Below are 17,708 nucleotides of genomic sequence, written 5' to 3'. Positions count from 1 at the left end.
AGTCCTTCATCATTTCCTAGCCTCTATCCTCTCTTTCCCTGGCACAGGGTAAGTAGCACAGCCCCACTTTGCATGCAATCCTCTCTGCAAACAAGTCAGCGTTGGTTCACACGCCTGATCTGAGGTGTTTTCTGTGGAGGTAGGGGCACAAGCCAAAGCCCGGACAGCATTTACTACAATGCCGAGGGACAGGCACAGGCACACTTCCACAGGCTTCAAGTCAGCATGGCATGCATGCTTGGTGGCTTGTGTTGCCCGGCAGGCTGGAATCACCTAATAAAGTGTGCATGCCTGGTGAGATGTCTTGAAAATTGTCCTTTTAAATCTATTTATCTTGCAAACCCCACAGTGTTTGGCTACTAATTGTCAGTATTTGTTCTTTCTGTCTCTACTCTATTGCACATCACCCTTGACCATCTACAAACAGCTTTCTCAGCAGGAAGATCCAGGACCCACCAAGAGGTACAGATTTCATGGTGCCACCTGGCACTCACTCCTTTGTGTTGTAGATTTTTCTTTTTCCTTCTTTCCTTCTTAAAGGCACACTCTTAACTTACATTTTTGATGTTAACTTGAACCAGATTCTAGTTTCCAGCAGCAAGTTAGTTACTCAAAAAATAAAAATAACCCCAGACCAATGAATTACTGGCTCGGGTCACTTTTAAAATCACTGAGAAGCCCCTCCCACAGCCACAAGTGATTAACGATTCTACTGAGTTAACCTAAAACAGAAAATGTCCCTCTGTGTGACCATCTGCCTGTCAGTCGGTAGCCTGGAGTATATCCACATTTTCCCCAAGAGGTCTTTTCCCCATTACTGAGCTTCACAGAAGGAAGTGTCAAAGCAAGACCCCTGGCAATGTAGTCCATCAAGGGGGGTCACCACCTCTCAGCTGATGGCCTCAGGAGTACCTGAGTCTCCTATACAAGAAAGTATGTGGGAGTCCTACATCTGGTTCCCTCTTGCCTTCTGGAAGAAGGCTGTGGGTTCCTTCTAGATGTTTCAAGCAGCAGTATTATGTTCTGAGCTTGGTTGGCTTCTCTTGACTAAGACTGAGCTTAGAACATCTGTTGTAGTGATGTGCTCTGAGCTTTTGAAAGAGAAAATTAGGCTTTAAAAGACGCCTCTCATTAGATGTTCACAATATATTAAAATGCACTTAAAAACCGCTTCTGTATAATACGCCAAAAAGGCCAATCTCGAATCAGTAGCTAATTGTCAAAGCCTATAAAACCACGGTATCGTGTCATCCTGACATAAATCAGCAACAAAACCAGTGCACCACCTGCTAAATGAAGTTGCATTTGTCTCCACGTGACAAATTCTATGCCAAAAACACCACTGTACTTCTAATAAGTGGCACTCATTTTAATAGATCCTACAAAAATACAGTATTTTCAATATCCCCATAAAACATAAACTTACAAATATTATCCTCAGAGCTCTGGTGACATCCATATGTGATCCTATTGTAAAATTTCATAGAATATTCCAAACACTAGCATATAAGATAAATTTGTTCTATAAAAAAGTGATGTAGGTATATGAGGGAATGTATACAACCAGTTATGGAAAGTTGATCTGAAATTTCAAATTAATAATTTAATCAAATTAGTGACTACTATAAAAAGAAGTAACTTAAAGGATTATAAAACATATTTTGAACGTTCACAGGGGAAACGCAATGTAAAAGTACATTAGACTCTCTGTTATGATTGCATTTGTATCTATGTTTCTTGAAACTTTTTTTTTGGAGAAAAAAATTTTAATCTATTTCTGTCTGCAAAAAAAAAGGCATTAAGATTAATGACACCAGTTAGACCACAGCTCTGAGAAATTATATCTGAAGTTTCATATTTTAATACCAAAGTTTTGAAATCACCCACCATAGCTTTCAAACAAGTCTCTCTCTGTAATAAATGTCATCAATTCCCAAAATTCATTGAAAATGATTTAAAAGTAGCAAATTAAACAAAGCAGCACACGGAAAAGTTCCACATTTACAGTAAAGGGATCACGGGGCCGCGGTCTATGGTCAGCGTAACCCCGAGGAAACAGAACATCAAAGCATTAAGGTTTCCCTGCCACCCGTCACTCACTTCTGGTTGTAGTGAAGAACCCGGTCCACCGCAGCCTGTGGTCTGTCTCTAAAGTCTGCTTCTGTTCTTTTAATTAGCTAAAGGCATTGAACAGATTTACCTTCTCCGATTATTACTCAGGTCCCAGAGATTAATGATAACTTATGAACTATTTCACTTTGCTATGGGAATTTAGCAAATGGCTGTGGAACCAAATATAAATACTTTATACTTTATGTACAGTTGCTTCCATAAGGCGTCATCATGTAATTTTTATTGAAAAAGATTCAATATAGTAAAGTCTTATTTTAAGATATATTTTCTTTCTCAATCCAAGGTGTTTACGAAAATATCGTTTTTCTATATTCTTTTTTTTTTGTATATATGCCAACATATACCTTGTGCTAGAAATACTTTATGGGGATTACAACTCTTTATATACAACTTTTGAGGCAGTATTTCTGATGGAGAGCAGAATTTGTAAAGAGCTTGTGTGTGCTTCCGTGCTCCGAAATGATAGGAAATCCGCTTTGAGAAGACAACTTATTTGATTAAAAAACAAAAACAGAAACAAAACCGCACCAATGCACAGCCAGAGGCTGCCGCTGGAACTGATACAGAGCCACGCACGAATGCCGTGTTTATAGGTAACATTTTCCAGGGTGGTCAAGGCTAACGTACAATATTATACACCTGGCACTGATGTTTGCCATTGGTCCAGCAACTGGCAAAATTGGTTTCTATGTATAAATTTATTTTTGAACATTAGCTCTGGCCTGACATATCTTCACTATTTATAAAAACATTTAGACAGTGAGCTCACGTTGAATAACTAGGTCTACTGTATTCTGGAAGCTCTTCAGTAGTAAAACAGCTTTTTCATGTTCCATGTGCACAAAACTGTGTCCATTTGCCTGGAAACACACAAATGAAACAGGTCAGTCAACAACCATTCTCTCCCTCTGCACCATTGTAATCACAGGACTCCAGGGAGCATAGCACAGTAAGATTGTAAGATTCAGAGGGAAATGGTTTTGACAAGCATTTATCAAATGCCCAGTATTTCCTTGCTTGTGTGCAATCATAATATCCTACCGGGTAAGATCAGTACTTAGACACGATTCAGTTTTGCCTGCTGTCCCAGTTGTCTGTATTTTGCTGCACTAGGGATGAAGTCAGGTCCCGGTGCAGGCTGGGCAAGCGCTCTGCCGCAGAGCCGCATGCCAGTCCTATGGTTCCCGTTTGTTGGTACAGGTCCCTAGTCGAGGTGGCACTTAGTTAACATTTCTGACACAAACTCACTTTTTAAAGTTACTTTTATTTTCATTGATGTGTATGTATCTTTGTATCATATGTATGTAGGAAACTAGAGGCCAGAAAAGGGCATTGGATCCCCTGGAAATGGAGTTATAGGTAGTTATGAGCTGGTTATGATCTACCTGGTATGGTTATTTGGAACTAAACTCAGGGTTTCTGCAAGAGCAGCAAGGCTCTTAACCACTGAGCCATCTCTCCGGCTCCATGTTGGATACCGTAACCATGCCAAATATGAGTGGACACTTATGGTACTATTTAATCTCATTTTGATCCACTGAAAAATAGTTGATATATATATTGTTTGGTTTTTCGAGACAGGGATTCTTTGTAGCTTTGAGACCTGTCCTGGAGCTCACTCTGTAGACCAGGCTGGCCTTGAACTCACAGAGATCTGCCTGCCTCTACCTCACGAGTGCTGGGATTAAACATGTGTGCCACCACAGCCCAGCTGATTTATATATGCTTTAAATAAAAAAAAAAACCTGTTAGTAAATGCCAGAGTTTCCATTATCTGCATGGTTCTTTTTTCCTTTTTTGAGACAGGGTTCCTCTGTGTAGCTTTGGAGCCTGTCTTGGAACTCGCTCTGTAGACCAGGTTGGGCAGATCTGCCTACCATCTCTGCCTTCCAAGTGCTGGGACTAAAGGCCTGTGCCACCACTGCCCGGTTACAGATTGGTTTTTAACCTAGTTCAAAAAAATCAACATCTTCGGAATGAAACCCAGTGACATTAGTCACCAAAGAAAGCCTGCAGTCTTCTAGGTAAGGGTCATCAGGGCAAGATATCAAAATTCATTTAAAACAAAATTAGCCGGTTGGAATTTCAGAACCCAGCTGGCTACTGGTTGATATTTATGTCACAAAATGCACATTTTTCTCTGTAATGAGGGCTCATGGTCCTTGGTTTTCCTATTTTAAATAACAAACTGTCTTACTAGAATTATTTTCACATAATTTAATGGAGAGGTAGGTCTATATGCCTCTGAAGAATTAAGACTAAATTAAAACACAAAATTTGGAATAAGTTTCTGCCACCCGGTTACTGATAGCTATGTAACTACTCCCTTGCAGGATGAGGTGCACTGCATTTGGAAAAACAGTTAACTGGACTGCTTTGCAATGTACAGACACTAGAACCGGGTAACTTTATGTGTGTGTGCGCGCGTGTGTGTTTGTGTGTGTACATGCATGCATGTGTGTGTGCATGTTTGTTTATGTGTGCTTGTGTGTGGGTGTTTGTGTGTTCTGCATGTATGCTCGCCTTTGTGCACATATGTACATGTCTGTATATGTGAGTGTATATGTGTTTGCATATGTGCATGTGGAGGCCCAGAGGATGCTATCATGTCCTTTCCTGAATGGCTTTTTACCTTCTTTTTGAGACAGGGCCACTCACTGAACCTGATGCTCACAAATTCAGCTAGACCAGCTGGTCAGCAAACCTTATGGATCCTCTTGTCTCTGCCTCTGCAGTGTTAGGATTACATGATGCTGTGCCTGGCCCTTACTGGGTGCTGAGAATCCAAATTCAGGTCCTTGTGCCTGCACAGCAAACACTGCCTGTTGAGCCGGCTCCCTAGCTGGACTTTTCCAATTGTCAGCGCACTCATACTTAATCTGGGGATGCTTACTCTTTTTTTATGTTTTTAATATTTTAACTAACCATCACTTAAAAGTTAAAATGTTTTTCACTGTTTTTATCTTTTATTTGTGCAAAAGGTAAATGTTAGTTAGAAAATTACAATTTAATAATGGAACGCTTTTGCAAAGAACCCGATACCCTCCGAAAATTTCCAATGAATTGTCCAACATTTTTATACTTCCAAGTGTCAGGGTGAAGGGGACCATGAATCATACGTTGTTCACCGTTCTATCCTCTATGTAAGTATTGGTGCTGAAAATCAACAGCATCAATGCTGAGGGGACGGGTAGTCAGATAAGTAGGTGTGAATCTGAATGATGTGTTCTTGGGGGACCTTCAAAGAGGATTGGTCCCTTCCATGATGACCTTCCTCCCTCACTTCTTTAACTAAAAATGTCTGTTGTGAGTTGGCTAACCTGGGCATTGTGGGAGGCACTGGAGCTAAGAACTACGATAATGAGACTAAGAAGCTGATGGGGAGGGGACAGAAGCTACGGGGAAGGGTTTCAAAGGGAAGAGAGGTAGTTCCACATGTTAGGCATTTATTTTAAACTTAAATGTAGCCTTTGAAAATTTCATGTGTGTACTGTGTCTTGAACACATTCAACCCTTTCTCTTCTTGTCCCCCTTGTATTTCCTCTGGAACGTGTTCTTTTCCCACTCACACTGCCGTTGCATGGATTTAATCAAAACTTTTCTGGAGAGGTAGACAGAGACAAGATTGACAGACAGACAGATAGAGCTTGAGATTTGGGTAAATGGAGACAGGGGGGTAGTTAATGGAGACCTAGATACATGGATCCCACTAGAGACTAGCCCTGGCAAGCATTTACCCCACAGTAGTTAGCATTCTACTTTGGCACAGCTGGCTTTGATAAGTTTTTCTGGATGCTGTAAAGGTTCTTTTAGTTTTATCAAATGTTATTTTATTAATCTATTTTTGTTTTTAGAGACAGGGTCTAACTATGTATCCCAAGGAAGTTTTGAACTCATATTCCACCTCCTACAAATACATGGGATTAGAGGTATACCCCATTATTCCCAGCCTTACAAATTATTTTTTAAATAGTAATCGAGCTATTTATTAAGAAAACTTTCATTCTAAATTTACTACCTTTTTTATTGTAATAAATTTAGAATAGATTGTAAACTTGTGGAAGCGAGCTTTCTCTTTCCACCCTGTGAGTCCTGGGATCAAGCCGCAGGTCATCAAGCTTGACAGCAAACACCTTTACCTGCTTAGCCATCCTAATGCTTGACAGCAAGCACCTTTACCTGCTCAGCCATCCAATGATGCTGAGCATTTTCTAGGTGTGGAACATACTGCAAGGTCTGTTTCCATGGGAGGCAGTGGCAGAGGAGAAGGGACAAACAGGGTGAATGCCCACAAAAGTCAGGAGCTCTGTCTCAGAGAACCATTTTCTCATTCTCGGGACAGAAGAGGCCAACATAGCTTATGCCATTTCTGTGATCATAAGCATTGGACACCTGCTTTTATCCTGTTCAGACAGGGACTTGAGAGGTCATTGAATTTGTGATTTTTATGTTTAGATAAAGATGAGAAGATCCCTAGTCTACAACTGTCAGGGTTGTGGCTGCTTTGTATGTGCATTGAGAGTCTGCAGTTCTAGAGGAAGGCTGGTCTAATGGCGGTGTCAACTGCAGAACACAAATTCAGTGATGTTTTGAAAGATAAATACAGAGGAAGCATTTACACAAGTGGCATTTGAATATGCCCACAATATAAATGCAAATAATGACAAGGATGAATGCTAAATCAGACAACATTTGAAATGTCACATTTGGTTACATGTATATATGTTTTATATAAACATTACCAGATTCACATAAAATATGTGTAGTTTTGAAGAAACTGCAAGTTAATGAAAAGTGAGAAACAAATGAGGTGCTTATTGAATTCCAGTTAAATTAATAGGAGACGATCTTAGAAGTGGTATTCAGACAACACTATGCTTTGAAGATGTGTAATTCATAGGCTTCCAGCAGGAGCTGGTTTGAAAATATGGAAGGCCATTCCAGTGTAGTCTTTATGCTGTTTCCAAAAGATAGTGTGCCTAATTTAATCTCACATCTCCTCTGCTGCAAAATGTTTTGAATCTTCCCTTGTCATGATTCATACACAAAAATCCCCAGTTAATAAAAGCAATATCTGCTGCCCAATCACAATTGAGGATGTAGTGCATTAATTTACTGTAAAACACACATGGTTTCTCATCCCCCCTTTTTTCTCCTGGGCTTCTCTTTGGCTTCCTTCTGGTAAAACCTTTGTTAAGTGTGTGTGTGTTATAGATGTTTGTCCGCAGAAACTTTCCAGAGTAAAGGAACTGAAGACTCTAAACTTTCATACTGGTGCTGAAGACAGCTGCTACACAGGGCAAGGACAGTGGATCCTCTTACACATTAAAAGGGAAATCAGTTTAGAGATTTGACATGCGTTTTTGGTTAATTCAAACACATCATGAGAAGAAAACACTTAAAGAGCCAGGGCATACATATTTGTATATCAGTATCTTGAAATTTTGAATGCCTACGACTGTTGGGATGAAGAGAAATGAAAAAGCACAGCCAGCAAACTCCAACTCTGCAGGCAATCCTTAATGGAGCCCAGCTCTGACAGCCAGGCGTCCTGGGAAGCAGTCCATCACAGATCATTACTGTGCTTCATCCTAACTTCCTAGAATTAATTCCCATTTCAGAATTGTCTTGTTTTGTTGTTTCATCTTTTCTGTTTATTCTTTTTTTCCTTCCTTTTCCCCATTCATCCTTTCTGTTTGGAGACACAGTGTATATAGGCCAGGCTGGCCTTGAACTCAACTCCTCTCCCTGTCTCTACCCACTTCGTGTTGGGATTACAGGAATGATCCATGCCTGACCCTGTTTTAGAGTTTTCACTTGCTAGAGTATTCTTGTTAAATGTTGGGCTACCTTTACTACTGAATGCTTATATAACCAATATCACATTGCCTCCAGTTGAATATATCATATAACCAATACCATATTGATAATATATAATATATAATCAATACCATAGTGACTCCAATTGAATACCCTATATAATTAATACCATGGTGATTCCAATTGGATACACCACACTACACAACCAATACCATGGTGACTCAAACTGAACACACTATATAATCAATACCATGGTGACTCCAGTTGAATACACTACACTACATAACCAATACCATGGTGACTCAAATTGAATACACTATATAATCAATTCATGGTGACTGAAAAATTATTAAACATTTTCTGCTACAAATCTCAACTACAGACCTTCATTTCTGAAACTGTTCATGGAAAACATCATTCTTTGTGAGAGAACTTGACATCCTAGCAGCATTTACTGATATTAAAAATCACAGACTAAAAGAGAAAAAGAATTTCTCTTCTGACTTAAGGACATACACAAGTCTGAGGAATGTCACTTCCTCTGACTTTAGAGAGGCTTGCTTTCTATCATGCATGCTAAATATTCAGCAAATGAATGTGTGGATTACTAGACAGCTTCTCAAGAAGCTGAATTCTATTCTTTTACATTTGCCATGACATCTGAAAATTGACTATTCTGAGGACATTCTTTGTGGATGGGTTGACTTTTGTTTCATTGCTAATGTCAGACTCAGGTCTGGGGGTGGAGCTAAGTGGCAGAGTGCTGACCTAGCCTGTGTGAGGTCATAGGTTTCACGTCATTCCATTAACAAATAATGACAGACTGGTGTCCATCGCATTGTTATTATTATTGCTATGGTGATGGGTCTGTCACAAAGCCTTGGGCAGGCTGGGCAAGGGCAGTAGCACCTCTGAACTCTACCCCAGATCCAGTATCAAATGCTAGATGATAAACCCTCCTGTCTTTCTTCACTTTCTGCTGTGTATCCAGGGCATGCCTAGCTTGTAGAAAAAGCAGGAACTTATGTATATTTCCTATTATACTATACATATGTTGTTTGACTCAATATTTTTTTACATAATGAGTCCATATTCCAAATAAGGACATAAATCAGTAGAATCAGCCCTGCTCAGTGGAAAGTGCTCAAGCAGGTTATGTAATGTCTACCAATTGCAGGCACTTCCAGCACTGTGTGATTTAAATGACACCATGTACATGCTTAATTAACATTATTTTCACATCAGCTAAGCTCCTGAGCAGCGGCAGAACCCGGTGAGCCTGACTGGCTTTCTAAATAAGCAGCCGTATTCGGTTAGATTCTGGCACATAAAACCATGCATGTTTTAAAAGCAGCTTAGTTATTTTCTAATCAAATTGTCTTTAAATAATATTTATTTCATGCAGAGCATTCTGGGAATATATACAATAATGAAAGACGTGGCTAGTGGTCCCCCATCAGGGTCTCTGACATTTGTGGTTCTCAACTACCAGCCAGGATAAACTAGACTTAACTAACTAGTTCTTTAAGGACACAGCTCTTCATTTGAACTTGGAAAATATTTTTCACTTTCTGATTTTTATAGTGTTTTAGGGGGAATTTTTTTAAATTCAGAAAAACGAACATGCTCCTACACTTTCTTCATGACTCAGGGTAATGACTGTGAGCCTGCTGATCTGAGAGAAAACTGTGGGCTTTGGTGCAGCTTCTTTCTCAGCTCCACGTTGTGTGGAGGTGGTCACGGACTGCCTGCTGGGAAGCTCAGGCTTGGTAAACTCTCCTAAGAAGCTTTGTGCTTTGTAAAATCCTGAAAACAGGAAGGGCTTAAGGTGGCTTTGCAACTTACTTGACTAAAGAACTCATTTACCAAAGATATTTGAAAAGAACTACCAGAAAGCTATTGGCTTAACGCGGTTTGACTTCTATATGCCGAACTTCTGAATACTGTTTCTTCTGTTTTTTAAAATGAAAATTCCACTTTCTCCCTGCACAGGAAGCTCTGTTGCTTTGCTTCTGGCGATGTGCTTAGAGCTCAAGGCTTTCCTCTGGATGTCCTGGAAGGTTACGTAAGAGACTCCTAGTGTGAAATAAGTCCTCACTGACGTGGGACTCAATGTGGGATCTTTTCTGTATTAGCTATGGGTTCTTGGAAGCAGTTTAATTTATTTTATCTATTTTACACTTTATTAATGATATCTGGAGGCTCCTGAATAAACAAGCTTTACTTAAGATGATTCTGTTACCTCATCATACCCATGGGTCATTAAAGAGACACAAAACCTCACTCTGCCTCTTTAGTGGCTGCCAGTAACATGAATCTGTAGAGCCAGAGCTTGTCATCCACAGACATTTTGTCAGACTTCTGCAGAATCCATGGTTACAATCTGCCACTCTGTGCTCTGAAGCTGTATGTTACTATGTCCTGCCTAGTTCAGCTCGCCTCCATGTTTGCGCCTTTCAAGTCTGTAGGGAACATTCAGCACCTTAAGGGTCTCATTCTCCACAGCTCTAACCCAAGGACTCAGGAGTCTCTCTAGCTTTTCTTTCACTGTACCTCATGTCCACTCTGTTGTAAGCTCCTACCCTGCGTCTTTCCCACGGGTGCTCCTCTTCCTACACTCCCTCTGCCCTGGCTCATTCTTTCTCCCTGTGTGAAGCTGGGATGAGCTCTGTCACTGGGGAGAAGATTCTCTTCTCTTCTTCATGCATCTTGAGGTCCCCAAGATCTCCAGTGCCCCTGTCATGCTCTTTACTGGCTCAGTGAGGTAGCAAGAAGAGGGCCAGCATCTGAGCTTTTATTTTTTCTTGTGAGTGGCCATCATCTATTTAACCTCCCAAGAATCAGCCTGTTCTTAGTCACTTCATGTTCTTAATTCTGCTTCACCCCCTATGAATATATGACAGAATGAAGCTCTTAGCATTTCAAGGCACCTGTATACGTTTGTCTCCTTAGTTCCAAGCTCCTTAGATGGCATGTGACTTGTCTACCATTTTAATATTGGTGTTACACTTTGGACATGAGGTGATGTGGGATTCCCCTCTGTATGCTGTGAATACCACTGGTTAATAAAGAAACTGTCTTGGGCCTGTGCAGGGAATAGAGGTAGGTGGGGAAAACTAAACTGAATGCTGGGATGAAGGAGGCAGGGTGAGAGAGAAGCCCCGCCTGAGCCAGACAGAACTTTACCTGGTAAGCCACAGCCATGTGGTGATACACAGATTACTAGAAATGGGTTAAATTAAAATGTAAGAGCTAGCTGATAAGAAGTTAGAGTTAATAGGCCAAGCAGTGATTTAATTAATATAGTCTCTGTGTGATTATTTTGGATCCGAACTGCCCGGCAGCCGGGAAACAAATTAACGGCCTCTGTACAACAATGAAGTATTCCCCAAATGCTGTAGGAATGCTGGGAATTTGGTTTGTTGGGGACTGGTTGGTTGGAAGAAGCCAGCCACTGTCAGAGGTGAGTGTTTTGACATTTTATACCTCACTTCTTCTCATCTCTTTCAGCTTCCTGTCCGACATACATTGAGCCACCCTACTCTACTATGTGCCCCCCCCCAATCATGATGCTTTGTCTTAGAATGTGCCAGAAGCTAAGGGACCTTGGACAAGAGCCTCTGAAGCTGAAACCAAACATATCTTTCATCGTTCAGGTGTTCTGTCAGAGCAATGGCTGAGAAGCATCTAACACAAACAACTCAAAAGACGCTAATGCATGGGCTGTAGGGCCAAGCGGTTAGTCGTTACAGAGCAGGACAGTAACAGATCTTGTGCAGATCAAATTTTAACAGCAACATGAAGCATTAGACATAACCCTTATTACACCTGCCAAGAGCCCGAGTGTTTGCTGGTAGATATAGTGGTTGACAACTACTCTTCAAATTTCCATATGAATTCAATCACAGTTTTAAAGATTAGCACAAGGGCTGGAGAGATGACTCAGTGGTTAAGAGCATTTGTTTCTCTTGTAGAGGATCTGGCTTCAGTTCTCAAACAGTGGCTCATGACCATATGAAACTCTAGTCCCAGGGGATCCAATGCCCTCCTCTGACTTCCACAGGCATCAGGCCTGCACATGGTACACATACATACATGGAGGTAAACCACTCATACATAAATAAGTAAATAAATCAGAAAATTAGCAAAAAAGGAGAGAAATACTTGGTGTATATTATTGTTACATTAATTATCTTACTTTGGTCTCTTAGAAATGTAGTCTTGAACCAGGAGTTTGAGGCTAGACTAGTCTATATATAGAGTTCCAGAGTAGTCAAGGGAGACAAAATGAGACCCTATCTAGAAAGGAAGAAAGAAAGAAAGGAAAGAAGGGAGGGAGGGAGGAAGGGAGGGAGGGAGGGAGGGAGGAGAGAGAGAGACGGAGAGAGGAAGGAGAGAAAAGAGATATAGACTTGGACCAGGAGTACTTATCACTAATTGATTATAGAATGATTAGATGGTATAAGAAACTGCAGTTATCTTCAATAGGGCAACACATTGATAAGATTTATGTTGGAAAAAAATAATGAGGTTTAGTAACTGGTAAAATATAGATGCTATTGTGAATTCTCTATAAGTTATGAGCTTTCTCTTCTGCCCAAGTTAGGACTGTGTAAATGGGGATAGGGGCAGAGCAGAGCAGAAAGCACCCAAGAGTTAGGCTGTAGCTGTGAATTCTATTGCTCATTAGCAATGTAATTTCCCCCATCTACTCATCTTTTCAACAAAGAAACTTCAGCCAGTGGCGATCTCTCTGTGCACAGCTACATTTAGGATTGCAGGGCATGTAATCAATTCGGTTGAATTTTTTTTTTCCACGTAGGAAGAACATTACAGAGAAGAAAGAGCAGTAGATGTTAGAACAACAGAACTGCCATTTAGATAATGGTTACGGATCAGCAAACGCACAGGGTTCAATCTAATTTTTTAAAAATGATTCATGTAATTTCAGTTCTTTATCTTTCCTTCTATAAATTATTCCAGGTAAGGCTGCAAAGGGCCAACCCTTTGATCACAGAGTTCCTTCTGTGGTGTTTTAAAGCAGCATAGCACTGGGTCATTTTACTACACTCATCCATTGTAGTATATTTATACTGGGCAAACGAGTGTAAAATAAAGAACAGTCAGGCCAATGTGTTTACATGAGCACCCTCTCTTCAAGCGCGCATCTTCATGTAACTCAAACCACCTGCTGATCATTTCAAAGCAAGAAAAGGCAGTGGTAGGAAGAGTCATGTGGAGCTAGGAGGTGGCTTGGTCAGTAAAGGTGCCTATAGCAACACAGAAACCTGAGTCTGGATTCCAGGCAACCACAGAGAAGCCGGGATAGCACATGTCTGTAACTGTAGTTCTGATGGAGAAGGGCAAAAACACAAAGATACCTGGGGCTCACTGGCCGTTCAGTCCAGTCAGCTGGTGACTCAGACTCAATGAGAGATTTCATCTCAAAAACTAAGGTGGAGAAGGGAATGCAAAGATGCTTGATGTTGCTCTTTGGCCTTTTGCCTATGGCCAACATGTATACAAATACACCACGCATGTTACACATATATGCACAGGTCACACACATGTTACACACATGTATCTAACACACTTTACACATGTGTGCATGAGTCACACATGTTACATACATGCACCACACACCACACACATAAATGTTACACATACATTGTGCACTGCGCACTTACATGTTACAAGCATGGACACATGTATTGCACATACACACACACATAAAATAGAGTCACAGGAAAGGAAACATAGAGCAGGTCTGATATATTATGGCTTGGGAGGCTGGGAGCAGTGTCTCTTTGCTTTGTGTCTCCTTTGTTCTTTGCTGTCAAACCCAGTAACCTCAGTGCTCAGGATGGTTGTTTGTTACACTTTTCTCTGTTTATTTATATTTCTCAGGATTTTAATTGTTATTAAGTCTTGTAAATATATTTGTCCAAGTGACAAAATCCAAGTGATCAACTTTGTGATTGATAACAGAGCTGTTTCCCAGTGTTCTTAAGAGTTCAAAGGCATTAAAAGCAAATCAAAACCATAGCTTACTTTCTCACTTATGACACTGACAACCATCAAAGAATTAGTCTCTTTTTTTCTAGAGACTGCAACTGGCCACTTTTGATTTTAGTTACTATGAGCAAAGCTGTAAGGTTTATGTGCCCCCCCCCCCCCCACTTTTCTGACAGTGGACTGTGGAAGGAATTTTAAAGGGGAAACGAAATGTCACACCTCTGATGTGGTTGGTGGAGAGGAGAGATTTAGCCACGCTCTTGCCTCTAGCTCACTGACTCATAATTCCTTCCCACTTCTTATTCTAGGAGCCCACTCTGTGTACTTGGCAGCTGGGGTGTAAATCTTGGGATTCGAAATGCCACACATTTTTCCTCCTGCCCCGCGTACGGCTGTCAGAATTTCACAGGAAAGAACACATGCTCATCCCATTAGGAGACATGAGCATCTTCTTTTCCATGGAAGGAGGTGGTTCTTCCTTTTTAACCTGAGCAGACAACAAGTCATTTTTCTAACTTGGGAATGGGTAGGGGAAGCCTGTCACCTCGTCTGAAGCTGTAGAAGGTGAATCTACCCATTCTGCCCCCATCACCTGGTCTGAAGCTGTAGAAGGTGAATCTACCCAGTCTGCCATCCTCCTAGCTCAGAGATCAGAAATTAATTGGCTATACCTTTTTTTCTTCAAATTCTGAGATTCCTTTGAAGTTCAGTGGGGGAAGAGGAGGAGAGCAGGGGACTGGCACGGAGCTGAGGACCAAGTTCCCTTTCCCCCATGCCTTGTTCTCGGGGTGCCCGAGTCAAGCACTAGCAATTTAAGGCAGTTCCATCATTTATATAATGAGAATTTCTGCTAAATCATTTAATTTTGAGCACACTGGGTCTCCTTAAAGGTCTTTCCCATAGTGTGGGAGATAAACACCTCTTATATTTTGGGGAGAAGGAAAAGAGAATCAGATGGATAATTTTAAACCAAGTGCACGTTTAACTGTTTAAAGCAGTGATTCTGTCCTGATTATAGGTACAGCTTTAAGTTTGAGAAAGCATTTTTCCACATGACATTTAAAAACTTACTCGTGAGCCAGGCAGTGGTGGCGCACTCCTATAATCCCAGCACTCGGGAGGCAGAGGCAGGTGGATCTCTGTGAGTTTGGGGCCAGCCTGGTCTACAAGAGTTAGTTCTAGGACAGGCTCCAAAGATACAGAGAAACCCTGTCTCAAAAAACCCAAAATCAAACCAAACCAAACGAAATGAAACCAAAAAGCTGAACTTGTGTTTTGGACAGGAGAAAAGAGAGCGACAACCGTGTGTTACAGTCTTCAAACAGAAATACGTTCACTCTTGTGAACTCATGTAAAGTCACACAGACGCCCCGCACAGGCAATCATGCCTACTTTTAGTTTGTAACCACGCAGGCTCATGTGTTTACATGTATGGACACTCCTGTATTACTGTGTAACTCCACTCAGTGCAACAATAATGTACAGGATACTGCCACATACTGAGATCTTGTCGGGCATTCAGTAAAAGGTTTTGGGTTTGGGAACTGAGGTGGACACTGAGCTGGACTGTCCTTTTGGGTAGAAGGCTTGCTAGAAGGACTGTTAAGGCCACAGACAGCAGCATGATGGGGCTCCGAGGAGAGTTCGGGCCAGCATGGTAGAGTGCTGGACCCTTGTTATACAGGTGAGGGATTCTGTTACCCTGGGGCCTGTTTGTAGAATCAGTTGATGTGGGAGTGTCATATATCAGTCTGTTGATTTCATTGGTTAAGTAATAAACAAACTGCTTGGGCTCATAGCTTAGAACATAGGTGGGTCGAGTAAACAGAACAGAATGCTGGGAGGAAGAAGAAGTGAGCTCAGAGACTCAACAGCTCTCGTCTCGGGAGCAGACGCCTCAGAGAGACGCCATGCCCCGCTCCCGGGCAGACACACGCGATGAAGCTCCGACCCAGGATGGACGTAGGCTAGAATCTCCCTGGTAAGCCACCTCATGGGCTACACTAGAAATGGGCTAGTCCAGGTGCGAGAGTTAGCCGAGAAGAGGCTAGATAGAAATGGGCCAAGCAGTGTTTAAATGAATACAATTTGTGTGTTGTTATTTCCGGGCATAAGCTAGCAGGCGGCCGGGGTGCTGCGAACACAGCCCCGCCGCCGCTCTTATTACAACAATCAGTTACTGGGGTGAAATCTAGGGCAAGAATCTAGAATAAGTTACTTTGGTTCTAGGCACCAAATTACTTAGTTTTGGGAATTGTTATTATTCAACTAAAATGGAAGAGCGTTTACAAATTGGCATGGCCATGACAGAGACTACTCATGGCAGATGGGGCTTTTTAAACCCACTGTGACAAGTAGGTGACATTTATTGTCAGAGTTTGGTTCAAGTCCTGTACCCCGATATTGGCATGCCAGTTTTTGTTCGTCTTACCTGAAGGATCTTATCCCCAGGCTGTAGTAGGTTGGATGCTGGTCCATCAGGCTGAACCCTAGTAACAAAGATACCCTATAAGTCAGAAGTGACATAGGTTAGGAGTTTATCCCCAACAAGTAGGTGCACTTAAATACATTTCCATTCATATAGAAAACAGTAAAAACAGCTTTAAAAAAATCACAGTTTACACAAATAAGCTTTACAAGGGTTATAGCATTTAACTACAATTGCTCTACAGTCAAGTCTAAGAAAAAACACATTTAATATGAAGATTACCCTGTCTTTTATAAAGTACAATTGCAGTTTACATACCAACCTCACAGCCATCAATAGAAATGCCTTTTTGTATAAATTCTGAATTTGCTATAACTACTGGTACAGGCTGCAATCCCAGTAATCAGGAGGCCAAGGCAGGAGGATTGATGTGAATTTGAGACAAGTAGGGCTACGTAGTGAGTTCCGGGCAGTCTGGGGTGCAGTGTGAGACCTTGTCTCAATAGTGATCAAGCAAACAAACAAACTAATAAAAGATGAATCAAACCAACTAACTAAGCAAACAAAGCCCTCAACCAAAGCAAAAACAGCTTTGTCAAATTTAGTTGTAAAATGGAATATTTTGGTGGAAAAGACAGGAGGATGAAACGCAGTGCCGGCTTCTCTGATCACAGCGGGCATCTACGTTGTGAGGACAAGCACAGACCCTGCAGTCAACCCTTCCTCAGTCTGGCAGCTTGCATGTACCATCTACCCAGGGGACTGCTACTGATTTTAGTTAGCACCCTTTGGAAGCCTCCCTCTTTCCTACTGTGCTGTGACAGGCAGAATGACGGTATTGTCCCAAACAAGCCACTAGTCTCTGGTTGCCTCCAGCGACTGCCACTCAGGTGACCCTGATCGCCTCTATTCGGCTTCCCATGCAGCGACAGTTTAATAAGGTTTGCATAAATCCAAACCACAGGGGCCAAGTTATACATCCACATCCACAACACTGAAGCTCTCACAGAGCACAGCCTGGCTGCCTGGAGATGTGAAGTTGGCATCTGAGACATGCTTAATATCAGAAGCAGGACCGTGACTGCACGATTCCATCACCGTTCTGTGAGTTTGCTGTCAAGCTGACTTTTACAGTGGCCTGAGCTTTCTAAGGCTGTTATTGCTGTTTCCTAAAGCTTTGCTATTTATTTCCAGCCAATCCATTTCATGGACTAAGACGCTTCCATTGCTGTAGCTCCCTTCTCTCTGTGTGTCCTATTCCCAGCACATGGCCATGTTAGGGAAAGCAGCGATCTATGAGGGTGCCTTGTGA

At 41.6% G+C, this 17,708-nt stretch overlaps 1 protein-coding gene across 14 annotated transcripts in view; it reads right to left on the bottom strand.

Moving 5' to 3' along the window:
* Nucleotides 1–536: 536 nt before the first annotated feature.
* The window catches only part of Lrrc7 (leucine rich repeat containing 7), a 426,547-nt gene continuing 409,375 nt past the window's right edge, over nt 537–17,708 (bottom strand). For 13 of the 14 annotated variants that reach the window (XM_075980998.1, XM_075980991.1, XM_075980994.1 and 10 more), the window contains 2 exons: nt 16,400–16,474; nt 537–2,993 (listed from right to left, as the gene is read on the bottom strand). In XM_075980998.1, coding sequence (XP_075837113.1) covers nt 2,886–2,993; nt 16,400–16,474 — 183 coding nt within the window. In that variant the 3' untranslated portion in view covers nt 537–2,885. The remainder of the gene's footprint in view (nt 2,994–16,399; nt 16,475–17,708) is intronic. The other variant, XM_075980996.1, reaches the window with a different exon arrangement.

Source organism: Microtus pennsylvanicus, chromosome 7, assembly GCF_037038515.1.
Source record: "Microtus pennsylvanicus isolate mMicPen1 chromosome 7, mMicPen1.hap1, whole genome shotgun sequence".
NCBI classification, from domain to species: Eukaryota; Metazoa; Chordata; class Mammalia; order Rodentia; family Cricetidae; genus Microtus; species Microtus pennsylvanicus.
This window is presented reverse-complemented; position numbering and strand designations above follow the sequence as displayed.